This window comes from Sturnus vulgaris, chromosome 2, assembly GCF_052056855.1.
Source record: "Sturnus vulgaris isolate bStuVul1 chromosome 2, bStuVul1.hap1, whole genome shotgun sequence".
NCBI classification, from domain to species: domain Eukaryota; kingdom Metazoa; phylum Chordata; class Aves; order Passeriformes; family Sturnidae; genus Sturnus; species Sturnus vulgaris.
In genome coordinates, this window is record NC_142244.1 from 31,736,842 (window position 1) to 31,758,191 (window position 21,350).

The 21,350-nt window shown below is 46.5% G+C and overlaps 1 protein-coding gene across 4 annotated transcripts; it reads left to right on the plus strand.

Moving 5' to 3' along the window:
- The first annotated feature begins 7,814 nt into the window (after nt 1-7,814).
- Nucleotides 7,815-20,434, plus strand: CD4 (CD4 molecule). 4 transcript variants are annotated; one of them, XM_088159077.1, is made up of 11 exons: nt 7,815-7,880; nt 8,724-8,798; nt 14,655-14,786; nt 16,261-16,437; nt 16,523-16,666; nt 16,900-17,172; nt 17,613-17,975; nt 18,093-18,335; nt 18,418-18,536; nt 18,763-18,830; nt 20,023-20,434. In XM_088159077.1, exons 3-11 carry the CDS (start codon nt 14,726-14,728, stop codon nt 20,036-20,038), a joined length of 1,464 nt encoding a protein of 487 aa, XP_088015203.1. In that variant the 5' UTR covers nt 7,815-7,880; nt 8,724-8,798; nt 14,655-14,725; the 3' UTR covers nt 20,039-20,434. The 4 variants fall into 4 exon arrangements, 3 of the variants coding, with proteins under 3 accessions (XP_088015203.1, XP_014739735.2, XP_088015204.1); XM_014884249.2 differs by lacking the exon at nt 7,815-7,880 and having other exon boundaries at nt 8,587-8,798; XR_015801245.1 differs by lacking the exon at nt 7,815-7,880 and having other exon boundaries at nt 8,588-8,798; nt 18,093-18,331.
- The last annotated feature ends 916 nt before the right edge of the window (nt 20,435-21,350 follow it).

Below are 21,350 nucleotides of genomic sequence, written 5' to 3' on the forward strand. Positions count from 1 at the left end.
CTCCACTGACCCCTGTGTGTGCTTGTGGACGATCGTGCCTATTTGGAGCCAGGTATACCTAAGCCTGTGTGAAGCCATTTCTAAGGATTTTGCTGCCTTCTTTTTCTCTTTCAGTTCTGCTTTACTGAAGTTGCCTGTTCGCTTCTGACATTTTCACAGTGGGGAAGGGGAAATTAAATGTCACTAGAGAAGGAAGAATCACAGGTTCAGTCTCTCCTTTTTGCTGCGTTTCAGAGCCTTCTTTTCTTTTTTTCTCCCATCTGACTGTCCTTGTTCATTCATTCATTTATTCCTTTAGTCCTCACATTTTCCTGAAAGATCTACAAGTGGTATTATGGCTCTTTGTCATTCTGTTCCTGCTAAGGATGTACTTAGCAATGTAAGCGTGAGTCTGCCAGGCCCTTCCTCTCAAGACCTTCAATGTGTTTAGGTTTCATGCAGTCAGAGAATGTTCTTCACGTCCCCTCTGAGCTATGGAGGACTGTAGTGCTGCTCTTGAACAGCCATTGAAGGCTGGCCCAGAAGAAACACTTATTAGCAACAAGAGTCACATGTGTGATTTCTCCCATATGGGTCTCTAGGCTGTGCCTGCTCCATGTTCAGGATGGAAGATTCTCTTGAGAGAAGGTCACCACAGCCAGGCCAGCTTTTCATTATTCCAGCAGGCACATGGACAGACCTTCTTACTGTGTAACTCTCACCTTCCCTCCCCAAAAGGTTCAGGCACTCAGGTGGTTAATGCACTCAGGTATCCTTAGACTGCAGGTAATGCAGCAGCAGCCAAAAGTCACAACTATCCCACTCTAGGGAGCACGTCTGGACTCCACAACTCTTTAGCTACTCAGCTATCCACGTATTTTACTGAAAATGACACCCCTTTCTCCACTGAATCCTAGAGAAGTGCAGCAGAGCTGTCAGGTTGACTTGTCTGCTTCAACCATCCCATGCAATTTCAGGCAGATCCTGGAGGAGAACTAACACAAAGCAAGACAGTCCATCATGGTACCAGCATCTTCCTAGGCAAATGATAATGCTGCATTTTTTTTCTTCAGGTGGCCGTGATCTGTCTAGCTCAATCACCTCTCTTTGCCAGATGCTTTGCTGGTAGAGGAAAGGTTGGTTAACCCCCGTGGGGCTGAGGGGCAATCCAATATCCATCAGGATCACATAATATTCTCTCAGTGCCTGACAGTGGTTTGCTCTCTCTTCTCACACACAATGGGATGCTCTCTCCTCCTGTGGGTAACACTTTCAGCACTGCCTGTTACCAGCCTGGCTGTTCTCATTGCTCAGATGTGTGCCTGGTCTGTCTTTAAACCTCCCTGTTTCCTTGTACTCTCTGACTTCCTCTGGCAATCAGTCCTCGGATCTGCCGATGAAAATGGTTCCTCTCTCAGTTTTGAATTGAAAGCTTTCCCCTTTCACTGTTTTCTTTTCTCCCATCACAAAGGGTGGGAAAAGAGGGGCTCCTAAATCTATCATACCTTGGATGGCCATTATTTTACCACGTTTTATCACATCCCCTTTTTTGTAATTTCCCCATCCCCTCCTGACTCATTGCCTTTCAGGTACAAATCCCAGATTTTGGGACTTTCTCTCTGACAGTTTGCATAAGCCCATGTCTATGCATGGTCAGCTCTTCTCTGGAAGAGGAGGCAGCAGCCCAGCAGGGGAGCAGTGCTGGTTCACACGGAGACACAGAACATTTCTCTGCTTTACTTCTATGCAGCCCTTCAGTGTTTTGTCTGTTCCTCTGAAAGAAGTTCAACAACACTGAGCTTGTACCCAGCTGTTCACTGTGCCTGTCATGATAGGCAGATGCCTGACATGATGCAGTTACACTGAGCAAAAGCCTGGAAGTATTTATGCAGTTTAAATTTTCCTTCCTATAAACTATTCCTATATATAGGAAAGTATTTCCAAATCAAGATGGCACAAGGCAAGTCGGTAGAGTTGAGGTGGAAGGACCAAGAGTCTGTACAATAAAGCAAACAAATTTGGAAACCTGTTTCAAGTGGAGTAAATAAATAGAAACCGGAAATAAAGCAAATGACATATGAAGGAAAGAGACCTGATGCTTTTCCATAAGGATACAGCTACAGGTGCAAAACTCAGATAAATATTTTCAACATACCAGAAGGTGGTGGTACTCAATCACTCCATCACTCCTTTCTCTGACTGGATGGGAGACAAAGTATAACAAAAGGCTTGTTGGTCCAAATAAGGACAGGGAGAGATCACTCACTGATTATCATCACATCAAAAAAGACTCACCACAGGGAAATTATTTTAATTTATTACCAATCAAATAAAATCAAATCAAAGCAAGATATAGAGAAAATAAATTCAAATCTTAAAAAAACCTCCATTCTTCCAAGGCTTAATTTCACTCCAAATTTCCTCTACCTTATTCCCCACAGCAGCACAGGGGGACAGAGAATGGGGTTTGCAGTCAGTTCATCACATGTTATCTCTGCCACTCCTTCGTCCTCAGAGGAAGGGCTCCTCACACTCTCCCCTGCTCCAGTGTGGGGTCTCTCCCACAGGAGAGAACCCTCCATGAACTTCTCCAATTTGAGTCCATCCCATAGGCTGCAGTTTTTCACAAACTTCTTCAGCATGGGTCCCCTCTGGGGTCACCAGTCCCACCTCCAAACCTACTCCAGTGTGGGCTCCTCTCTCCACAGGGCCACAAGTCTTACCAGGACCCTGGCCCAGCGTGGGTTTCCCATGGGATCACAGACTCCATCAGGTGTTCTCCTGCTCTGGGGTCCTTCATGGGCTGCAGGAGAGTATCCTGCCTCACCATGGTCTGCACCATGGATTGCAGGGGCATCTGTGCTCTGGCACCTCCTGCCCTTCCTTCTGCCCTGACCTTGGTGTCTGCAGGGCTGTTCCTACCCCATATCCTCTCTCTGGCTGCAGTTGTTCCATTTTTTTTTCATCCCACTGTTATCCCAGAGGCTCTACCACCATCACTGATGGGATCAGCCTTGGCCATCAGCATCTTGGAGCCAACTGGCATTGGCTGTATCAGACATGAGGGAAGCTTCTGGCAGCCTCTCACACAAGCCAACTCTGGAGCTCCCCAGCTATCTAGACCTTGCCATGAAAACTCATTGCACGGTGGATGAAAACTTAAAAAAACCACAGGAAATCCTGTGGATTCCCTTTTAGCAGAGACAAGGGCTTAAGAAATGCAAAGAAAGTATTATGCATGCAAATTCCTTTGCGTAGGACTCCTCCAAAAGGAATAGGAAGACAATCTTTCATCCCAAACTAATCTTTTTTTCAGTAAGAAAGATCAACATCGTTAGAAAAAATCGTAACTAGGTCCAGATGTTCTGCAACCCAGACTTCTGAGGGATTTACAGCGAGAGACTAAATGCTAGCAAATAGCATAATCTGACAAAAAAGCAACAAGAAAAATACATCTATTGTGATCTTTGTGCATTCTGCGCAGCCTTTTATGTAGGCTACTAAGGCACACTGAGTTTTATATTTGCTTGTCAAATTTATGGGAATAATATCAGCACCCTGATCCTGCAAAAAAATCCCATGACTTAGAACTCTGCTTCTATTTCTTCAACACTTTGATGAATAAACCCAAAATACATAGGGTTTTGCTTTTGCCTTCTAAAGGCAAAACTGTCAGACCAAGCTCCTTGTGGGAACGCTGTTGTGAGTAGTGAATCCTGTGCCCTCCTACTAAGTTCCAAAGCATTTGGGACAGTCTTTTCATAGCTGTGGATTCCACCATGCTCAAGAGTTTCTTTCCTAGGTTTCCATCCCACTGGCCTGCCAGTTCCATGCGACTCCCTCCAAAAGCTGTCATATGGTGTGCTCTGGAAGGTGTGTCACTCCCACCCGAACAGGAGGGTCTCAGAGGGTTTCATGGCAGGAGGACACTCTTGGTGCCCAGAAATACAGGAAGTCATGCACAAGGGCAGATTTTACACGGATTTGGCAATTCTCATTCTTACTGAGGTTTCTCATGTTCCTCTTCTTTAACAAGCACTCTGTGTCTTCTTTCTTGCCACCAGGTCAGCATTCCCCCTTTCTGTATGTAACATGGCACAGGTTTTGGACCAAGGAGGACACACCAGCAAACTCCCTAAAAGCTTTGGGTGCTGTCAGGAGCTCAGTTGGGACCATCCACTCAGGCACTCCCCAGCCCTTCAAAATCCTACATTAGATATTAGGGAGAAATTCTTTCCTGTGAGGGTGGTGAGGCACTGTCACAGGTTGCCCAGAGAAGTTGTGGATGCCCCATCCCTGGCAGTGTTCAAAGCCAGGTTGGATCCTGGTCTATTGGAAGGCGTTCCTGCCCATGGCAGGATGTTGGACTGGGTGATCTTTCAGGTTGCTCCCAGCACAAACCTCTCTGTGATTCCATGAGCTCCCGGGGCCGGCGGAGCTCTGCGGGGACACCGGCGGCTGCTCCGCTGTCCCTGCCAGCTCCTTGTCCCGAGCCAATGCCGCCATCTAGTGCACTGTGCGGCGGGATTCCGAGCTGATGAAACACCTCCAGCTGTGCATCCAAACAATCGCTGTCACCAGCTCCTCCCCCTTGCTTTTGCCAAAGCCGGTAATAGTGAGTTAGTAAGCGATATGCATCCTATGCAGGTCCCTAAAACTCCCCCAGCCACCTCTCTCCTGCCTGTTGCATTTATCACATGCCCTTAACATGCGAGTGGTTTTGGTTAGGCTTGCTTTAGCCCCCTGTCACTTTTGGTGACACACTTCTGGAGGTAGTGGTTCTTGATTCCCCTGTCCAGTGCTCTCCAAGCAGTCCCTGATTTCCCAGCACACCTGGCTAGTCTTGCTCCATCAAGCTGCACCCTTCCTGACTAAATACAGAGAATCCCTTGCTCGTGAAGAACCTCTCTGGGGAGTTCCTGATTGTCCACTGTGATCAGCAAATTAATCTTTATGATATCTGCTATCTGCCACCACTGCTATAAAGAAAATATTCCCTCACGATATCTGAAGAGAGCCTTTTCTTCCTAATTCAGGCTTCCCAGTGCCTGCAGAGAGGTATCTCTCCCCAGTTTTCTCCTTTTTCTGAGGAACACAGCTGTGCTGGGGTGAATCACGGAGCCTCCTCAGCAGCCAGCTTCTTGTTTCTAGCTGCCACATCTAGCATCAGAAGTGCACCCCGAGAAGCTCACCAGGTGTCAGCAATTCTGTTACAAAGAGAATGCTCCTGGCCTTTGAAGCCGCTGACAGTCAGGTGCCTGAAGATCTGTTTTTTATGCTGCGTCAAACACTCGTCCTTCTTTGTCTCCAACACCGCTGGAGAATCACTAATTTTCCAACATATCTGGGTATCTTTCACCTATGAGACTACAGAGACACACTCAGAGCCCCCACTGATGTGCAGGGAACTTGGTTTTAAGGAGACTGTCTCTGGAGGAATCTTGGCTTTCCATGAAGCCAGTTAAAAGATCTTTCTCAGCATCTGATTTCTGAGGCCCTTTTCTCCCTTTATCTCTCACTTCCTTGGAGAGACTCAGAGTCTCTGCAGACTGTGACCATCACCTGGCACAGCCTGGAAGCTTCTTCTCTCCGCTGAGAATATCTGTTTCTCTCCAACCCCAGACTGCAAAAATATTGCTGGTGATGGGATTAGAGCAAAGCGAGACAGCACAGAATGTCTCTGCAGGGGATGAAGCAGGGAAACATGACAGCCACTGATTTGTGGGGGGAGAGCAGTGTGGAGTGCTCAGGCTGTTCTGGCTGTGCTGTGGGGTCAGTGTGTGATGCTGAATGAGCCCCCTTTCCCCAGGGTGCAGTACAGCAACTGTCCCAGAGAGCTGAGAACCACACTTGCAAAGAACTTAAAAACCAGTTAAATATTTATGAGGAATATTATATTCAGAAGAGAGACTGACTGGCTAATCTTATTCATCCCTTCTGGATTCTGATGTTTAATTAATGCTTGCAAAGTGCTTTGAGATGCTTGGATGAAAGTGATACAAACACGTCACTGCACGCTGTGACCCTTGGTCCCAGAGGCACCTGTTCCCCGCACAACTGGAGCAGCTCCAAGAGATGGATCCCCACCCCAGGGTGACAGCACATCCAGAACAGGCATTCTCACTACATGACAAGCCTGCAGCTTTGTCACCTCAGACCCCACCACAGCAACTTCTCCTTGCAACTCTGCAGCAAGTTCAAGCGCATTTTGCAAGACTTACCCCTTCAGGGAATGCTATTTCTGGTAGATATTTGCAGTGACATAAACCAACTGTTTAAAAACAAGCCAATGTAACAGTGTGCTGGGGAGACAAAATGCAAGCCAGGATCTGCACAAACTGAAGCATCAACTCAATGCCTCAGATCCCCAAGCACTGAGATGCCACAGCCTTACAATCCCAACCTAAATTTTCTTAACTTTTTTTTTTCCTCCAGGACATCCCCTCTCTTGCATCTGGGGACTGGAAAGGACATTTCTTTTTGACATGTGTGAGAGAGTTTTGAAGATGCTGATGTGATATGTCAAGTTCTTGAAGGAGAACTGTGTCTCAGAAAAGGGCTTTCCCAAATTCTGGACACTGGCAGAGTGCCCATCCCATCCCATCCCATCCCATCCCATCCCATCCCATCCCATCCCATCCCATCCCATCCCATCCCATCCCATCCCATCCCATCCCATCCCATGGTTTGTATCCCACACTGGGAAGTTCCTGTCTCATGCAGGTGACTTCCTCTCTGAAATAGGACATCCTCTTTCTCCAAAGTCACAATCGATGGAGAAGCTCCAGTGCTGGAGGCCTGCTCACAGCTGTTCCTGCCACAGCTGGTGGCACATTGTGAACCTCGCTGCGGTGGCTGTCTGTCCCTGCTCCCCCCAAAGCCTGGGTGCATCTCACACCTCCATCCTCCAGACAAAGGGGCAAGTCAGTGCCAGAAGGAGAAGAGTGGGTGGCACAGAGATGCAATCTCAGCCGTGTCTGGGGCTCAGTGGGTTTCCGCCACCTTGGCTGAGGCTGGGATTCGGAGAGAGAGAGAGACCAAATGTGGGTGGGAAACCACAAAAGCCCCCTCCTCCACCCTACAGAGAAGGGAAACAGCTGAGATTCAGTAGTGGTGCAGGTTGGTACAGGTTACTGAAGAGTAACCTTACACTGGGTTTACAGGCAAGGTTTTGGTCCTGGAAGGGCTGCATCCGTGGCTTCTGTGAGACGTGAGATGGAGCCAGCCCCATGTCAGCCAGAGCCACCTCCAGACAGCCCCAAAGCAGACCCACTGCAGACCAAAGCTGGGCTCATCAGTGGTGCTGGTGGCACTTTTGTGAGAGTGTACTTGGCAAAGCCTAAAAAGCTGTGCACAGCAGCTGTGGGAGACAGGAAGGACAATATGTGGGAGAAACAGCCCTGCAGACACCAAGATCAGGGAGAAGGAGGGGCGAGAGGTGCTCCAGGTGCCAGAGCTGAGATTCCCCTGCAGCCCATGGAGAGCCTGCACTGGAGTAGATATTCTGACAGGAGCTGTGGCCTGTGGAGAAGCCCCACTGGGCTCCTAGATGAGGTTATCTAGCACCCTGCCCAATCACACCTTCAAAGCCTCCAGCAATGGCAACTCTGCCACATCCCTAGGGGGATTGTTCTGGTGACTGATTGTTTTCACTGTAAAAAACATCTTCCTAATGTCAAGATGAGCACGAAGAACTGCAGTCCATGGGACGAACCCACATCAGAGCATTTCTTGAAGGACCCCATGGTGAAGCAGAGGAACAGCGTAAGCAGGAAGAAGCAGCAGAGATGAAGTGGTTTGAACTGACCACAGCTCCCATAGCCAGTTCCCTGTGACGCTTTGGGGAAGGAAGGAGGGACAGAAGAGTCGAGTGTGAAGTTCAGCCTGGGGAGAAAAGAGAGGTGGGAGAAGGTTTTTAAAGTTTGTTTGTTTGGGGTTTTGGTTTTTGCTCTTGTTTGTTTGTTTGTTTTAAAATTTTTTACTACTTTATTAATTTATTTGTTTTTAATTAGCCATAAATTAGATTAATCTTTCCCCAAGTTAAATCAGTTTTGTCCATGACAGTAGCTGGGGGGAGATCTCCCTGTCCTTATCCTGGCCTGAGAGAGTTTTTCACATCTTCTTCCTCTGCCTTGCTGAGGAGGGGGAATGAGAGCACAGCTGGGTGGGTGCTGGCAGACAGCCAAGAAAAAGCCACCACTGCTGCAAAGAAAATACTCTCTCATCTCACCCTAAATCTCAGACATACTCCAGAGAGGTGGGGCCGGGGTCAGCTCCTCAGAGCTACCTCCTCTCAGTGGTGGTGCAGGAGACAGGCCGGGAAATGGAGCTCAAATTACTCTTACGGAGTGCAGGAGGTGTGGGATGGGTCCAAATCGGCCCAGCTAACCTGTTAGTCTGTGAGCTCTCGTCCTCAGTGGAGCAGAACCAGCGCCCAACCATTCATGTGTAGGTTTCAGCCTCCATCAGCTGCCCCATGGCCAATAGGCTCTCTCTGCTTTGCACACTCATTCTCTCCACCGCTGCCATGCATCGCCTTCCGCTCGGGTCCATTGCTGTTCACACCCAGAGTCGAAATCACGTGCCTTTGGAAAATCACCATCTGCCTAGAGGAGTCGGCGGATGTCAGCAGAACCGGGACTGGCAGCAAGACCTCGCTGTCGCTCCGGCTGGAGAGGAGGAGACATCAAGGCCAACCAAACATCTGCTTGCTGAACATCAGCTTTGCTCCTCTTTTGTTTCAGCTGTAGCTGGGTGAGATCAATTACGGCAGGTGACAAACACGAGGAGACAGAAACACAGAGGCTGAGAGAAAAGAGGTAAGGAAACTCTTTCTTTTGCTGAGAGGCCAGCCTGGTTTCAGGTTTTTTAATGCTATGAACTTTGTTACTCCACTCAAGTTGCCCAGATGGATTGTTTTTGCCTTGCTTAAAGGTCTGTTGTAAAACCATCTTAGACCTTTGACTTGATAATACTTATGGCTGTGCAGTTCTCCGAGGTCTTTTAATTTTCACTAAAAACTGTTTGTCTCCCTGGATTTTCCTCTGAAAGGGGCAGAAAAAAAGGGAGTTACAAAAAGCTCAACTTGCCTCAGATCCTGGGGATCTCATGGATCTTTTAAACCCATATATAGGGAAATACGTCCTATATGAGGGCCTGTCACTGGTGATTGCATATCCTCAAGGGCTGCAAATGCATTGGGGAGCAGCCCTCTACCAGCTGCCACTTGCTATCACCTTCTCCACATTCCCTGCAGGAAGGGGAACTTTATTCTATAAAAAGCCTGCAAAAATAAGATGCCAGTCTCTGGCTAAGTAAGGATGTCTACTTACATCTGTACGTGCTGAGACCAGAGGGGTCTGTTCTGCTAATCCAGGCTGACTGGCTCACTGCCTGACACTAGCTGCCAATGCAGCCTGATCCATTAGCTCAGGGCTGAGTGAGCAGGATTTCTTGGAAAAAGAGGGATCCTTGCAATTTCAGGGCAACAGAAAAGAGATTTGTTTTCCCCTTCCATGGGCTGCTGCGCTGTTAAAAGCAGGAGTTTCATTTCTGGTTGAATCTTTCAACTTTCAAGTGGTGTATCCTACTCAGCCTCCATCAGCCACCTCAGATATTCCTTCCTGCACACAGTGCATGAAGGCTGGGTTCAGGTTACTATTCAGTGTTCTCCACTATGAACTCAACAGTACCTGGTAAAGGTTAGACTCATAGGATCACAGAATGGTTTAGGTTGGAAGGGACCCTTAAAGAACATCTCATTCCAATACCCTGCCACAGGCAGGGACACCTTCCACTAGACCAGGTCACTCAAAGCCACATCCAGCCTGGCCTTGAACACTTCCAGGGATGGAGCAGCCACAGTTTCTCTGGGCAACCTGTTCCAATGCCTCATCAGTCCCTGAGTAAAAGATTTCTTCCTAACATCTACCCTCTTTTAGTTTGAAACCATTCCTCCTTCTCCTATCACTATCTGACCATGTAGAAAGTCGCTCTTCATCTTTTTTATAAGATCCCTTTAAGTACTGAAAGACTGTGATGAAGTCTCCCCGACTTTTCCTTTGTCTTCCACAGTGTCTCACAAACGTGTCTGCCAAAGCTGCCTGCAGCACAGCAGGGCTCGGCTCATCCAAACTGAGCGTCCACCTCATCCCCACTAGTGGCTCTTGAGCACCCAGGGATGGTTCCAACCTGATCTGCCACAGCCTCATGTGGGAACCGTGTATGCACCAAAGCAAAATTAAGGAGGGATGATACCCAAATGTCATTCCGAGCAGATACAGGGCTTGGAAGGTTGATGAAGGAACTGATTCCAGAGTGCATCACAGTGCCTTGATTAGTCACAGCCTCCGGTGGCTTTACAAAGGCAGTTCTTGGCTTCCCCTAAGACCAGAAGGGAGCAGCCTGGGCTGTGGAGGTGGAGCCACTTCTTGTGGGCTCTGCATGGTTCCAGGCATGTGATTGGGCATGGGGTACTTCATGGCTGAGGGGCTCAGCTGGTGCTGACACAGTGACATCACCACCCTGACTTGTCCTGATGCTGGGACCTCTCTCGGGGAGGTTCAGCTGCTTTCACCTGTGTGACCTCATGGATCCTGCTCCAGTGCTTCCCTCTCCCAGGAGCTCCGATGGGAGGGTGGCATCTGCTCTTGGATGAGCAGAGATGCTCAGGAGGAAATGCAAGCAGGGTCGAACAGTCCAGGGGGAGAGCAGGGACCGTGAAACGATCTTCACTGCTGTCAAAACTTTGCTCTCTGCTGGCTATTTTCATTGCACTTGGTCTCTTACCCTGCCTGCTTCTCACGTAACGTTTGCTTTAAAATTAAGAAGTAAATTCAAAGAAACCATTTGGTAAAAGAGCCAAGTCAGCTTTGTTTCATATTTTGAAACTGAGAAGAAGAGAGGTGAAGCCCTTTAGCCCAGAGCCCCACATCTGAGCCTAACTCTTGAGCAGGGCAAGACTCAGCTCATCCCTGAGCCCTGGCCCTGCAGGCACCGCAAGGGGAAATGCCGCGGCGGAAGCTGAGGTGTGGAGCCCTGGTGGGGAGGGAGGGAGGGAGGGCTGGGGGGCCCCCAACCCTGACAGAACGAGCTGCTGCCAGATCAAAAGCACAGCCACAAACAAGAGCAAGAGGAAAGACAAAACCACACTGCAAGAAAGAGACACAGGAACACACTGAGAAAAGGAGATGGCCTGCTCTGCATCAGGAGTGGTTGCTGAGTTTCTATTTGTTGGAGCTTTTTTTAATTTAAGTTCCCTCCTGTGTCATGCCAGTGCCAGCCCGTGGAGAGGTCTCTGTAGCCATCACCCACCGAGGTTCAGTGCTGGAGGGACTGAAGGGCTGCCAGCCATGCTCTTAGGCAGATGTTCTCCAGGCATGACTTGGTCCTGCAGGCATCATTCTCTGGAGCAGGCCCACTCACTACCTCAGCTCTCGTTTTTCTATCCCTCAGAGAGGCTGGGATCATTAAAATAAGTCAAGAAGGAAATTAAACCAGTTTAGTAAGAGGGGGAAGTTAAAATGAAAAGGAAATCAATGTTCACTTGGGAGGGAGCCCTGCTCCTCCGCTGCTAGACGTGCTAATAAATCAAGTATGCCTGGACTGTTTCTGGCACAGAGGCCAGCTGGCATGAGATGGTCTGGGCTATTAAACTCACTTAACCTCCAAAATGAAATGGCCACATGCCAGCCATCTAATGGGAGAGGTCCCTGGCCCATGCTAACACCTAAATGCATCCCAAGAGTTGCTTGGGAGAGTGAGAGTTGTTCCCGGCCAAAAATGTGTCAGGAAATGTACTAGCAATTTAACAGGACTGATGAGTATGTTCCAGTGCCTGGGGACATTCTGTGACACCGCTTAATTTATGAGTACCACCTTAAGATACAGCTGGGCTGCCTGTAAGGAGGCTGTGGGTCTGCTACAAGCATCTGCTAATGAGAGCAGCTTGCTCCTCGGTTAACACAAGGAGCCTTGCTCACTGAGATCTGTAAACTCCGGAGCAGCATCCCTGTGATCTGGCCTGGAGGGATGCAGAAGGAGATGGAAATGCAGGGGGGAATAGGAAGTGGCATGCATGAGCAGTAGAAACAAGCAGGGAAGAGAGGGAAAGAGTAAAAGAAATCCTAGCTGAAGGCAACCCATTTTCCCCACTGATTTGTAACATGTAGGTGGTAACATCACACTGTGGAGATCTGCCACAGAAATACAAAGATTAACGTGAACAAAGTGGGAATACAGAAGTTGTGAAACCAAGAGAAGAAACAGAAGAACAAAGATGCATCAATCTGCATCTACCAAGATGCACAAGGTCAGCAGTTCACCAGTCCCACACTGCTCTGGTTGTGTGGTTTTGCTCAATAACCAGGAACCAAGAAGGCAAAAAGCAAACTGAAGCCATACGACAGGAGAATAGAGATTCCCAGTCAAAACAAAATTATGAGGTGTGACTCAGCGATTTCATTAATTTTTACTTGTTCCATTACCTTCAGGTTTATATAAAGTTTAATGACTTTAAAAATTTGAAACCCACCACTGAACTGTTAATTCACAGATATTACTTTAGAGTGGGGGCTGACTTTTTCATCCCACAGGAACAGGTGATTTGAGATTTCACAGCAGGGATGAGGTTTCTCCTGTCACCTCAGGAATGGATCTTACTCAGGGCCCTGAGCCAGTTCTCAGTTATCGATGTTCCTTCGGAGTGAGATGCATACAGATGCCTTGTTAGTGCCCTTTCTTTATTCTGTAGCTTAACCCAGCAAACTGCTTCATCATTGCCTCTGCATCTTGTTAGGAGTCATCTCCAATCATCTGCACTTGCTCCTTTGTTTTACAATTTTTGCAGAAAACAGCTCATGCAAGTATTTCCTGGCCTGGGGTGGGTTTTTGTTTAGCATGAGGCAAGCCACAAGTCTCCTCTGACTGTGTCTTTGACACCTGTTTCTCTTCTGATGGTGCATGTGGCTGCTGTTTTGCTCTTGCACACATATTTTTCATCTGTGCATGTATGTACATTGGTCTGGACGTCAGATGTTGTGCTGATTTAAATGTAGTGCTGATGTTTTCATCTACTCTTTGATAGCTTCACATGCTCTGATCATTAAATTAATTTCAGTATTAAATTACCCTCTAATAGAATATATTACACTTAATATTGCACATCACACATAGAAGTATTGTAGAAAATTATTCATTAATTTCTTTTGATCTTCATCCCATTAAGACTCCAGCCTTCAGTCTGTCCCACACCTGACATGGGGACTGCCTGCTTTCAGAGAAGTGAGGTCACCTCACTGCCTTGCTCACTCCCCAGAGCATTTAAGCTGCTTGGCTTCCCTTCTGTGATACATGCTTGGTAAAGGATGGAGAGCTCAGTAGTGTCCTTGCACAGCAGCCATGGTCCCCTTCACCTTGTCAGCTTACCAGCACACTTGTCAGTGTTACCAGCACTTTATCTTTGCTGTAGTCAGAAATTGCATCTGATTTGATAACTAACCTTAACATGTTGGTTAGCTTCCAGTTGCCACTTAAGGTTTTGCTACCATTAATGCAACTTCTTCTTTTGGACTGCATTCCTCCCTTCTCCTCATACTTTTCGTTGAACAGTCCTAAGAATTCAAGCAGGTCTTTCCAGCATCAGGCTTGCTGGTTATTGAGATTTGTAAAGTAAGGAGTTAAAAACAGAACAAAAACCCAAACCTGAAGAACCATATTAGTAACAGTCTAAAGATGGCTGTAATCATAAAATCACAAAATTTCACAGAAATATTTAGATGGCAAGGGGCATTGGGAGGTCTCCAGTTAATTCTCCTACTCAGAGCTGAGTTGACTCTAAAACTACAACATGCTGCTCAGGGCTTGACAAGGCAACTTCTGAGCATCTTCAATGGTGGAGATTGCCTGGCATCTCTTGGCATCTATTCCATTGCTGAACCGCCTTCAGTGGAAAGAAAGGTTTCCTTCTATCTAGTCAACATTTCCCTGCTCAACATAGGGCTGCTGCCTCCTGTTCCTCCCTTGTGCACATCTGAGGAGAATGTGGCTTATTCTTCTAGGTAGCAGCCATTAGGTAATGGGAGACTGAAATTAGATCCCACTTTGGCTCCCTTCTCCCTATCAAGCCCAGTTTTCTGCCTCTCCCTTGTATGCCAGGTGCTCCAACTTCCTCACCATCTCACTAGCCCTCCATTGAATTCTGCACAGTCTGTCGGCATCCTTCTTGTACTGGGGGCCCAAAACTGTACCCTGTTACCCTGTATCCTAGATGAGACCTCAGGTGTGCCAAATAGAGAGAAATAATTACTTCACTCTACTTCCAGCAGAGCTGGCTGTGCTCTTGCTAATGCAGCCCTGTATGTGTTTAGCTTTAATCTCTGCAAGAGTGATGATAACCCACCATAGAGAAGTAAAAAGCACAGAACTCTTGGCAGTATAAACAGCTGCTGCCTGATGAATGCCAGAAGCCTAGGGATGAGTAAAATGAAACGTTTATTACCAAACTCCAGGGGCATGCTGCAGATGGATTCTTTACTGAAACAAAGGGCTCTGGTGACTTTCCCAATAAGCTTCCATTTTGCTATGCTGAAGGATGGTGGGAGCTGACTGGGAGCACAAGTCCCATCCATCGAGGTCTGAAAATCAAACACTATCAACAGAACACTTGGGTCTTCCAGGATAATATCCCTTGGCAGTGACAGCCTTTCCAGCCCTGCTCTCCGCGGACGGGAGGAGCGTTCCCACAGCGATGGAGTCGTGCAGCACAGCTGTGAGCCGCACGCCTGCTGCCTTCTTGCTTCTGCATCTGGGTGAGTGCTGGACTCAGCAAACCCTCGTGGTTCTCACAGCCTTTTCAGAAGCCTCACAACACTTGTTGTATTTCTAGGCTCTTTCTGATGTATCATATAATGTTCCTCACATGGTTTCGCTTTGGGACTCAGGTTGTTCCCAGCCTGCCTACTGAGCCTGCCAGCCAAAACCAGGGTGCATCGCCAGATTTGGGGAGTTGTCCCACAGAGATGCAGGGGTGGGGGGTCCAGTGAGAACCATGAAACACACCAAGCAGAGTGGAAGATGTGTAACCACATCTGTGATGTGATCTTTAGAATCTCATCACAGATTTGCCCTTGCAAATGGAATGCTACTGGCTTGCTTAGCTTGACTGCTAATGTTACAAGCTTTGGTGGACTTTTAAGTGCTCATTTTGCAATAAAGGAGACAGTGAATAAGGCCAAGCCTACATTTCTCAGATACTCAGCTTTGATTCCTCTGGTCACAGAGGAAAGATTGGAAATCTCTTGCGCACCTTAGAACCAAATAAAAAGCAAAATATACCAACTCTTATTAATCACATTTCTAATTGCACAATTTAAGAAAAAAATCATAAACTTCTGTAGTCCAATGTGCAATTATCAAAAACCTGTATTGGTACTGTTGCAGGTTACCTCTTAGAAGGATGTCACTTCTGGCAAACCCTACATTAAACTCATGTAAACTTTTCATTTTACACTTCTACAGCTCCTTACTACTCAGGTCACCTGGGGGATTTGCAAGTAAGGCATCTCAGCGAGTTTACAAGCAGTAAGGAGACCACAACCCTGTTATTCCAAATATTACCTCTGGCAACTCCATCTCCTTCTTAAGGTTTTTTGCAGAAATCTTCTTTACAGTGAAGGAAAGGAAATGATTCTCCCAAGAAACTACTCCTCTTGTTTCTTCAACCTTATACATCCTATTTCTTATATTGTCACATAGCCCTCCTCCCAAGAACAGGAACCTGACATTAGGTCAGACTTCTTCCTTTCTTTTTTAGTTTATTTCTTCATTTTTCTGTGTTTTCAGTCTTCGTCCATGCAAAAACTGGAATAAGGTGTGAGCAAATTTGTCAGTGTTAACTGGGAAGTGAAGGACGGCTGACAAATGCTGTCCTTCATTTGCTACCAATAGAAAAACTAAGTCTTATCCAATGGAAAAAGGTTGTTTCAGTTGTTGACACTTCAAAATTACAAATGATGATCAGTCCACCATAAAAACTGGTATTTTTACTTTTCTCTGAATATGTATGAAAGAGAATAACCATTGGCCAGGTAATAAAAGAGCTTGATTGATTGATTGATTGATTGATGATATAAAGGAGTGACAAATTCAGAAACTGAGGATAATTTCAGTGTCTGGGAAAGGGAGGAGAAATATCAACATCTTTTTGGAGGGCTGGGAAGTGTTTATTGAGCCACACTTCAGAAAGTGAACTTAGGCCTGTTTTTGGTGGTTATTGACTTTCAGGTCTGGTCTCCAGTATGGCTAACCATAATCAATTCCAGACTGGGCTCGCAGGAGGGGAGGTGACCCTGAACTGCACAGGCATACTTCCCGACTCAAAATTACCCGAGGACACAGTTGTGCGCTGGAAGTACCATGATACTCCTTTATGGCGTTTGGAAAAGAATATACCTTGGAAAAGTAAGGTTTCCAATTCATTACTCCTTCTCCCTTCACACAGCTAAGAAAACCTCTTCCCTCCTAACCAAGCCTATTTTTTCAAAAGCACCAGCTTTCATTACTGATCGATTTAGCATCAAGAAGCAATATAAACAGCTGTGGGTGCAGAATTTGAAGCTCTCCGACGCTGGCATTTACACCTGTGAATATGGCTCTAACAAAGTTCGCACCTCACTGCACATCTTTAAATGTGAGTCAGTGGAGGGCGTTTAGTCATCAGGAGGGGAGGGGCCTATAGAGCTTGGGGAGACATCTCTGCTGGGATTCTTTATCCAGCTGCATTTCTTCTGTCCTGGGCTATCATAGTTAATTTCTCCTTCATCTCCAGAGCACAGCATCTCCATGTTCTCTTTGCTGTAACACTTGTCTCTTTCTCACAGGAAGAGGAACTGACTTACTGGCTGTGCTTTTTTCTTTTTACAGTGATGATCTCTTTGAATGGGCATTTTCTGCAAAATGAAGTCCCTGAGCTGATTTTAACACAAAATTCACCCAGTCCTCTACCCGATCTCAGAATCACATTGCTTGACAGTAACAATAACAGAGTAACACCAGAAGTACGAAGCGAGAACCGTGAAAAATACATAGTGAATTTAAAGAAACTGGAAGCTATGCACAGTGGGACCTGGGTGTGTGAGGTCCATTCAGATTCTCCATTGATTGATCAGAGCATCCCCTTTGCTGTGAAAGTATTAGGTATGTGACAACAAAAATGGAACTCACACCCAGGCTCGGGAACCAGTGTTCCCTTCAGCTCATGAGTTTAACTTTTAATCTCCACATCCCAAGCACTGGTGCACCAGGACTGACTTCTCAGGGCTTCCAACTATGCAGCTTGGGGATTGTTCTGCTGCCTGAGCTCTGTTCCACTCTGCCACTCATTTTCCTCTCCAGGCTTGGTGAGGAGAAGATTCTCCTTTCCTCAGGATCTGTTCATCTCAGCTCTGCTGTGCTTGGGAGCTTTGGATCTTTCTGCTGTCTTATTCTCAGACTCTGTTTAACCTTCCTGGAGGATGTCGTGGCTTTTCTCCAAGTCCTTTTTAAGCTGAGTGCAGCGTGCCGCACTCTGGATCAAGGGTAGACATGGGGAAGCGTAACCATGGCTTTTCCTGCCTCTGTATTCCTTGTCTCTTCAGGTTTTCGGAATCCAGATTTGGAAAGAAAATATGCAACTGTTGATAGCACTGTCATCTTGTCATGGCGTCTGAACTCCCAGAAGATAAAATGGAAAGAAGGTTTCACAGGACAGCTGAATTGGAAACAACAGGAAAGTGCAAACCCTCATGAGCTGCTTGATTTCAACGTCACAGCACAAGGAGAGCTGCATGAGACCAAAAAAAGCAACAACTTTCTGTTTGAGATACCCGAAAGAAAACCTGAAAGTACCATAGAAGTGAAGCTCCCCAAAGTGCATTTCAACCATTCTGGCCAGTACCAGTGCCAGCTGGAGTACCAAGGAAGACATGCGCAGAGCAAGATAGAGCTGGTGGTGATGAAAGGTGAGAGGAAGAAAAGTGGGTCATGAGGAGGAGCTGCAGAAACTTGCAAGCCACAAGAGCACGGATGGACCCATCTTCCCTTCTCCTCACTCACATGTCCTTTTCTCACCTTTGCAGTCTCAGCTAAGCCTGTTGGGCCACTCTCCAGAGGGGACAATATGACCCTGACCTGCCAGGTCTCTGGACCGCTCCCACCCAATGCCTACTTGAGCTGGGAGCGTGTGAATGGGACTAAGAAGGACATTAAGAACTCAGAGCAGAATGAAGTAAAGTTGGAGGTGAACATCAGTGTTGCGGGGCTGTGGAGCTGTCACCTCATAGAAGACGGTGACAGAAAGATCAGCTTTCATTACCACGTGGGTATGGAAATTAGCATCACGTCTCTGCTCCAATCCTAAAGCTATAAAATTCTCTGTTTTTAAACACTTTTCTTCTCCCACAGAGGAAGCTGCTGTTTGGACTAACTATGTGATAATTGGAGCAAGTGTTGGAGGCAGTTTATTGGTGTTTGCCCTTGGGTGCCTGTGCATCATCAGTGGTACAAGCTGGCAGCGGAGAAGGGTGAGTGCCATGGTCCCTGTGAAACGTGCACAGTTTACTGGCTCTCCAAACCACAGGAGCAGTCAGATTTCTTGTCTGGGTGCATGGCAGAATAGACAAAGGGTCCTTAGACTCAAAGCAAGTTTTTGAGATGGGCAGTCTGCAAATGTCAGACAGCTTTACTACAGAGGAAAGTATTTGAAGCATAAAAATATCCAATTGTTCTTTGTCCCTTCTCTCCTGGCAGCAACGGGCAAAAAGGATGGCACAAGCAAGACAATACTTGCTGGAAAACAAGACGTGTCAGTGTCAACAGTAAGTGGCAATGAGGGCACCCAGAATGGGCAAAGACTGTTTTCAAGAGAGAGGAGCTGGATGATTGAGTGGGGAGAAATTGGCTTGAGCCTCTTTGGTGAAACAGTACAGCCGCATTTCAGCATTTTCAGCTCTTACTTATGTTAAATCCTGCTTAAGAGTTATGAGCTATGCTAAATCCCAAACCCATAGTAGCACTGTGCTGGGAAACTTTTGAGCAGAGTGGTTTCACTCAAATTATCTTAACGTTGAGAGGTGTTAGCCTAACCCAAGCAGGAGCTCCAAAGTCCTTTGGGAGGGTCCACAGTGAATCTGAGATCTAGATATCAAGGCTGTGGAGGTGGAAGGCACACAACCAACACAAGGATGAAACCCAAATTTTAAAAATCCATGATGTCCACAATTTAATTCCATCTCTGCTAGCACAGTGCTGGACTGCAGTTAGTGAAAATTGCCAATAACCTCCCAAGAGTAACAAAAGAAGAGAAAAAAAAATCACAGAACACTCTGATTTGTACCCTTTCCTAAAGGCCTTGGGTGATGTGAAATACACCATCCTGTCATGACCCTTTTCATGGGAGCAAGGATTTCTCAGAAGAGAAGCTGCTCTCTTCCATGTCTTTAAGCTTATATGGTATCAGGCATCAGAAGCAGCTGTTGGAAACACTGACAGCCACTGGAAATGGAGCACAAAGAGAACTATAAATGATTGCATGAACAAGTTTAATGAATGTTTAGGTACAAAACAGGACTTCTGCTTCATTTTCACTGGTGACATCGGCAAACTGTGACAGTTTCACCTAATTTTTTTTTCACTGTCATCAAGAATTCAGTGAGAATGTTTATTGGCAAATGCCGCATCACAGCTGGGATGTATATGTGGTGAAGAGCATAACGTCAAAGAATTCACCTCGTTTTCACATACATTTTATCAAGGTTAAAAAATAATCCCCATAAAGAGAGGACAAAGCCTGTACAGATACATCAAAATCTAGATAAATCTGTGCAGTACAAGTGCTGATACAGTTGTTCTCTAACTCTCTTTGCTAAGTAAGCAGCTCAGTGTAACTGAAACCTAAACTGCAGCTATGTGGATGCTCAAGTAACTGCATCCTCAGCTACGGAGGCAGGCAGCCATTCTCTATGTAAAAAAAGTGGGGGGTGGTACTCATTTAGTACTTTTCTCCTGCAGCCGACTGAAGAAGTAATACTGCAACACTGGCATCACAAGGACTGATGAAGTCTCTGCCTGTACCTAAACGCCTGGCAACACATAGTTCTCTGTGGATCCATCTCCCTCTCTCCTGTTTTAATATAATTCTTTATTCCTTCTTCCTTCCCCCAGTCTAATGTCATGGAGGGAGGTTGTCTGGCTAGGAGCCAATGGACAAGACAAGAAACCCTGAGGGGTTATGATTGATCCCCAGTTCTGTAATGAGAGATGCTGAACAGAAGATATGTGTATATATATATATCTACACACACACACATATAATATGCTTGTATTTTGTTCATGCACTTAATTTGACCTTCTTGTGGAACCAATTTTATGCGCTTCTTTTATCTGCCTGAGCGACAATAAATTACTTTGGGGTTGGGAGTTATTTTTTGCAAGCTGGACTACATTTTTTCTGAGGCACTCTTGTCTGGTTCAAATTCACATTTCTCTCTTTCCTGCTAGGATGTGAAATGCTGATTCTCACTATCTCCAACCTCCCTGGCTGCCATGAGCCTTTCTTAATTTACCAGCTCTTTGCTTCTGTGAAACCTGTTTGTACATGCTCATTTGCCTTTCCTGGGCAGCCCAAGCCCTATATATTTACCCTTAGACCTACATATCTGATCTCCTGTATCTATCCCTCAGCCTGTAGCTTTCACCTCTCCCAAGGTAAACAAGTGAACAAACAAGTAAAAACAGCACAACCAGTGGGATAATTCAGAACTAATTTTATTGGGAGGGCAATTAAGGATACCAATAGATTTTGGAAGTCAGAGCCCAAAGAAGTTCTGAATGTTGATCTAGAAGGTAAGTTTGGGAAGGGGGTGAGAAAGTAATTTCCTAGAAGAACAAACCAGCCATGAGCTGCCTAATCCTGCAGAGTGCAGAGAGCAGATGCTTCTGAGAAAGCCACTGAAAATGTTTCTCACCAAAATGACCCTTTTTTTTGGCTCAAGGAGATGAGAAGAGGCAGTGAAAAGCCCAGGAAATTTCAGATGGAACTAAAAGCATGTTTCAGAGATGACAGAACGTCCTGAAAGAAAAATGCCGTTAAAATATGTACACAGAAGGCTTGTGTTTATAGAAGTTGCTCTACTGTCTGCTAGTGGCAGGTCACAAAGGCCTTGGGGTCCTACAGCTGTCATTGGCTGCAGTCCCGGCTTGTTTGCACCGGCCTTGCTGGGGACAAGCACAGAGGGGCACTGGGCTGTGGGAAGGGCTCCCTGAGGTCTAGACCCTCTGTGGGGTGCCTGGTGCTGGAGGAGAGGTTTTCTGTGGGGCAGTCACACCAGCATCACTGT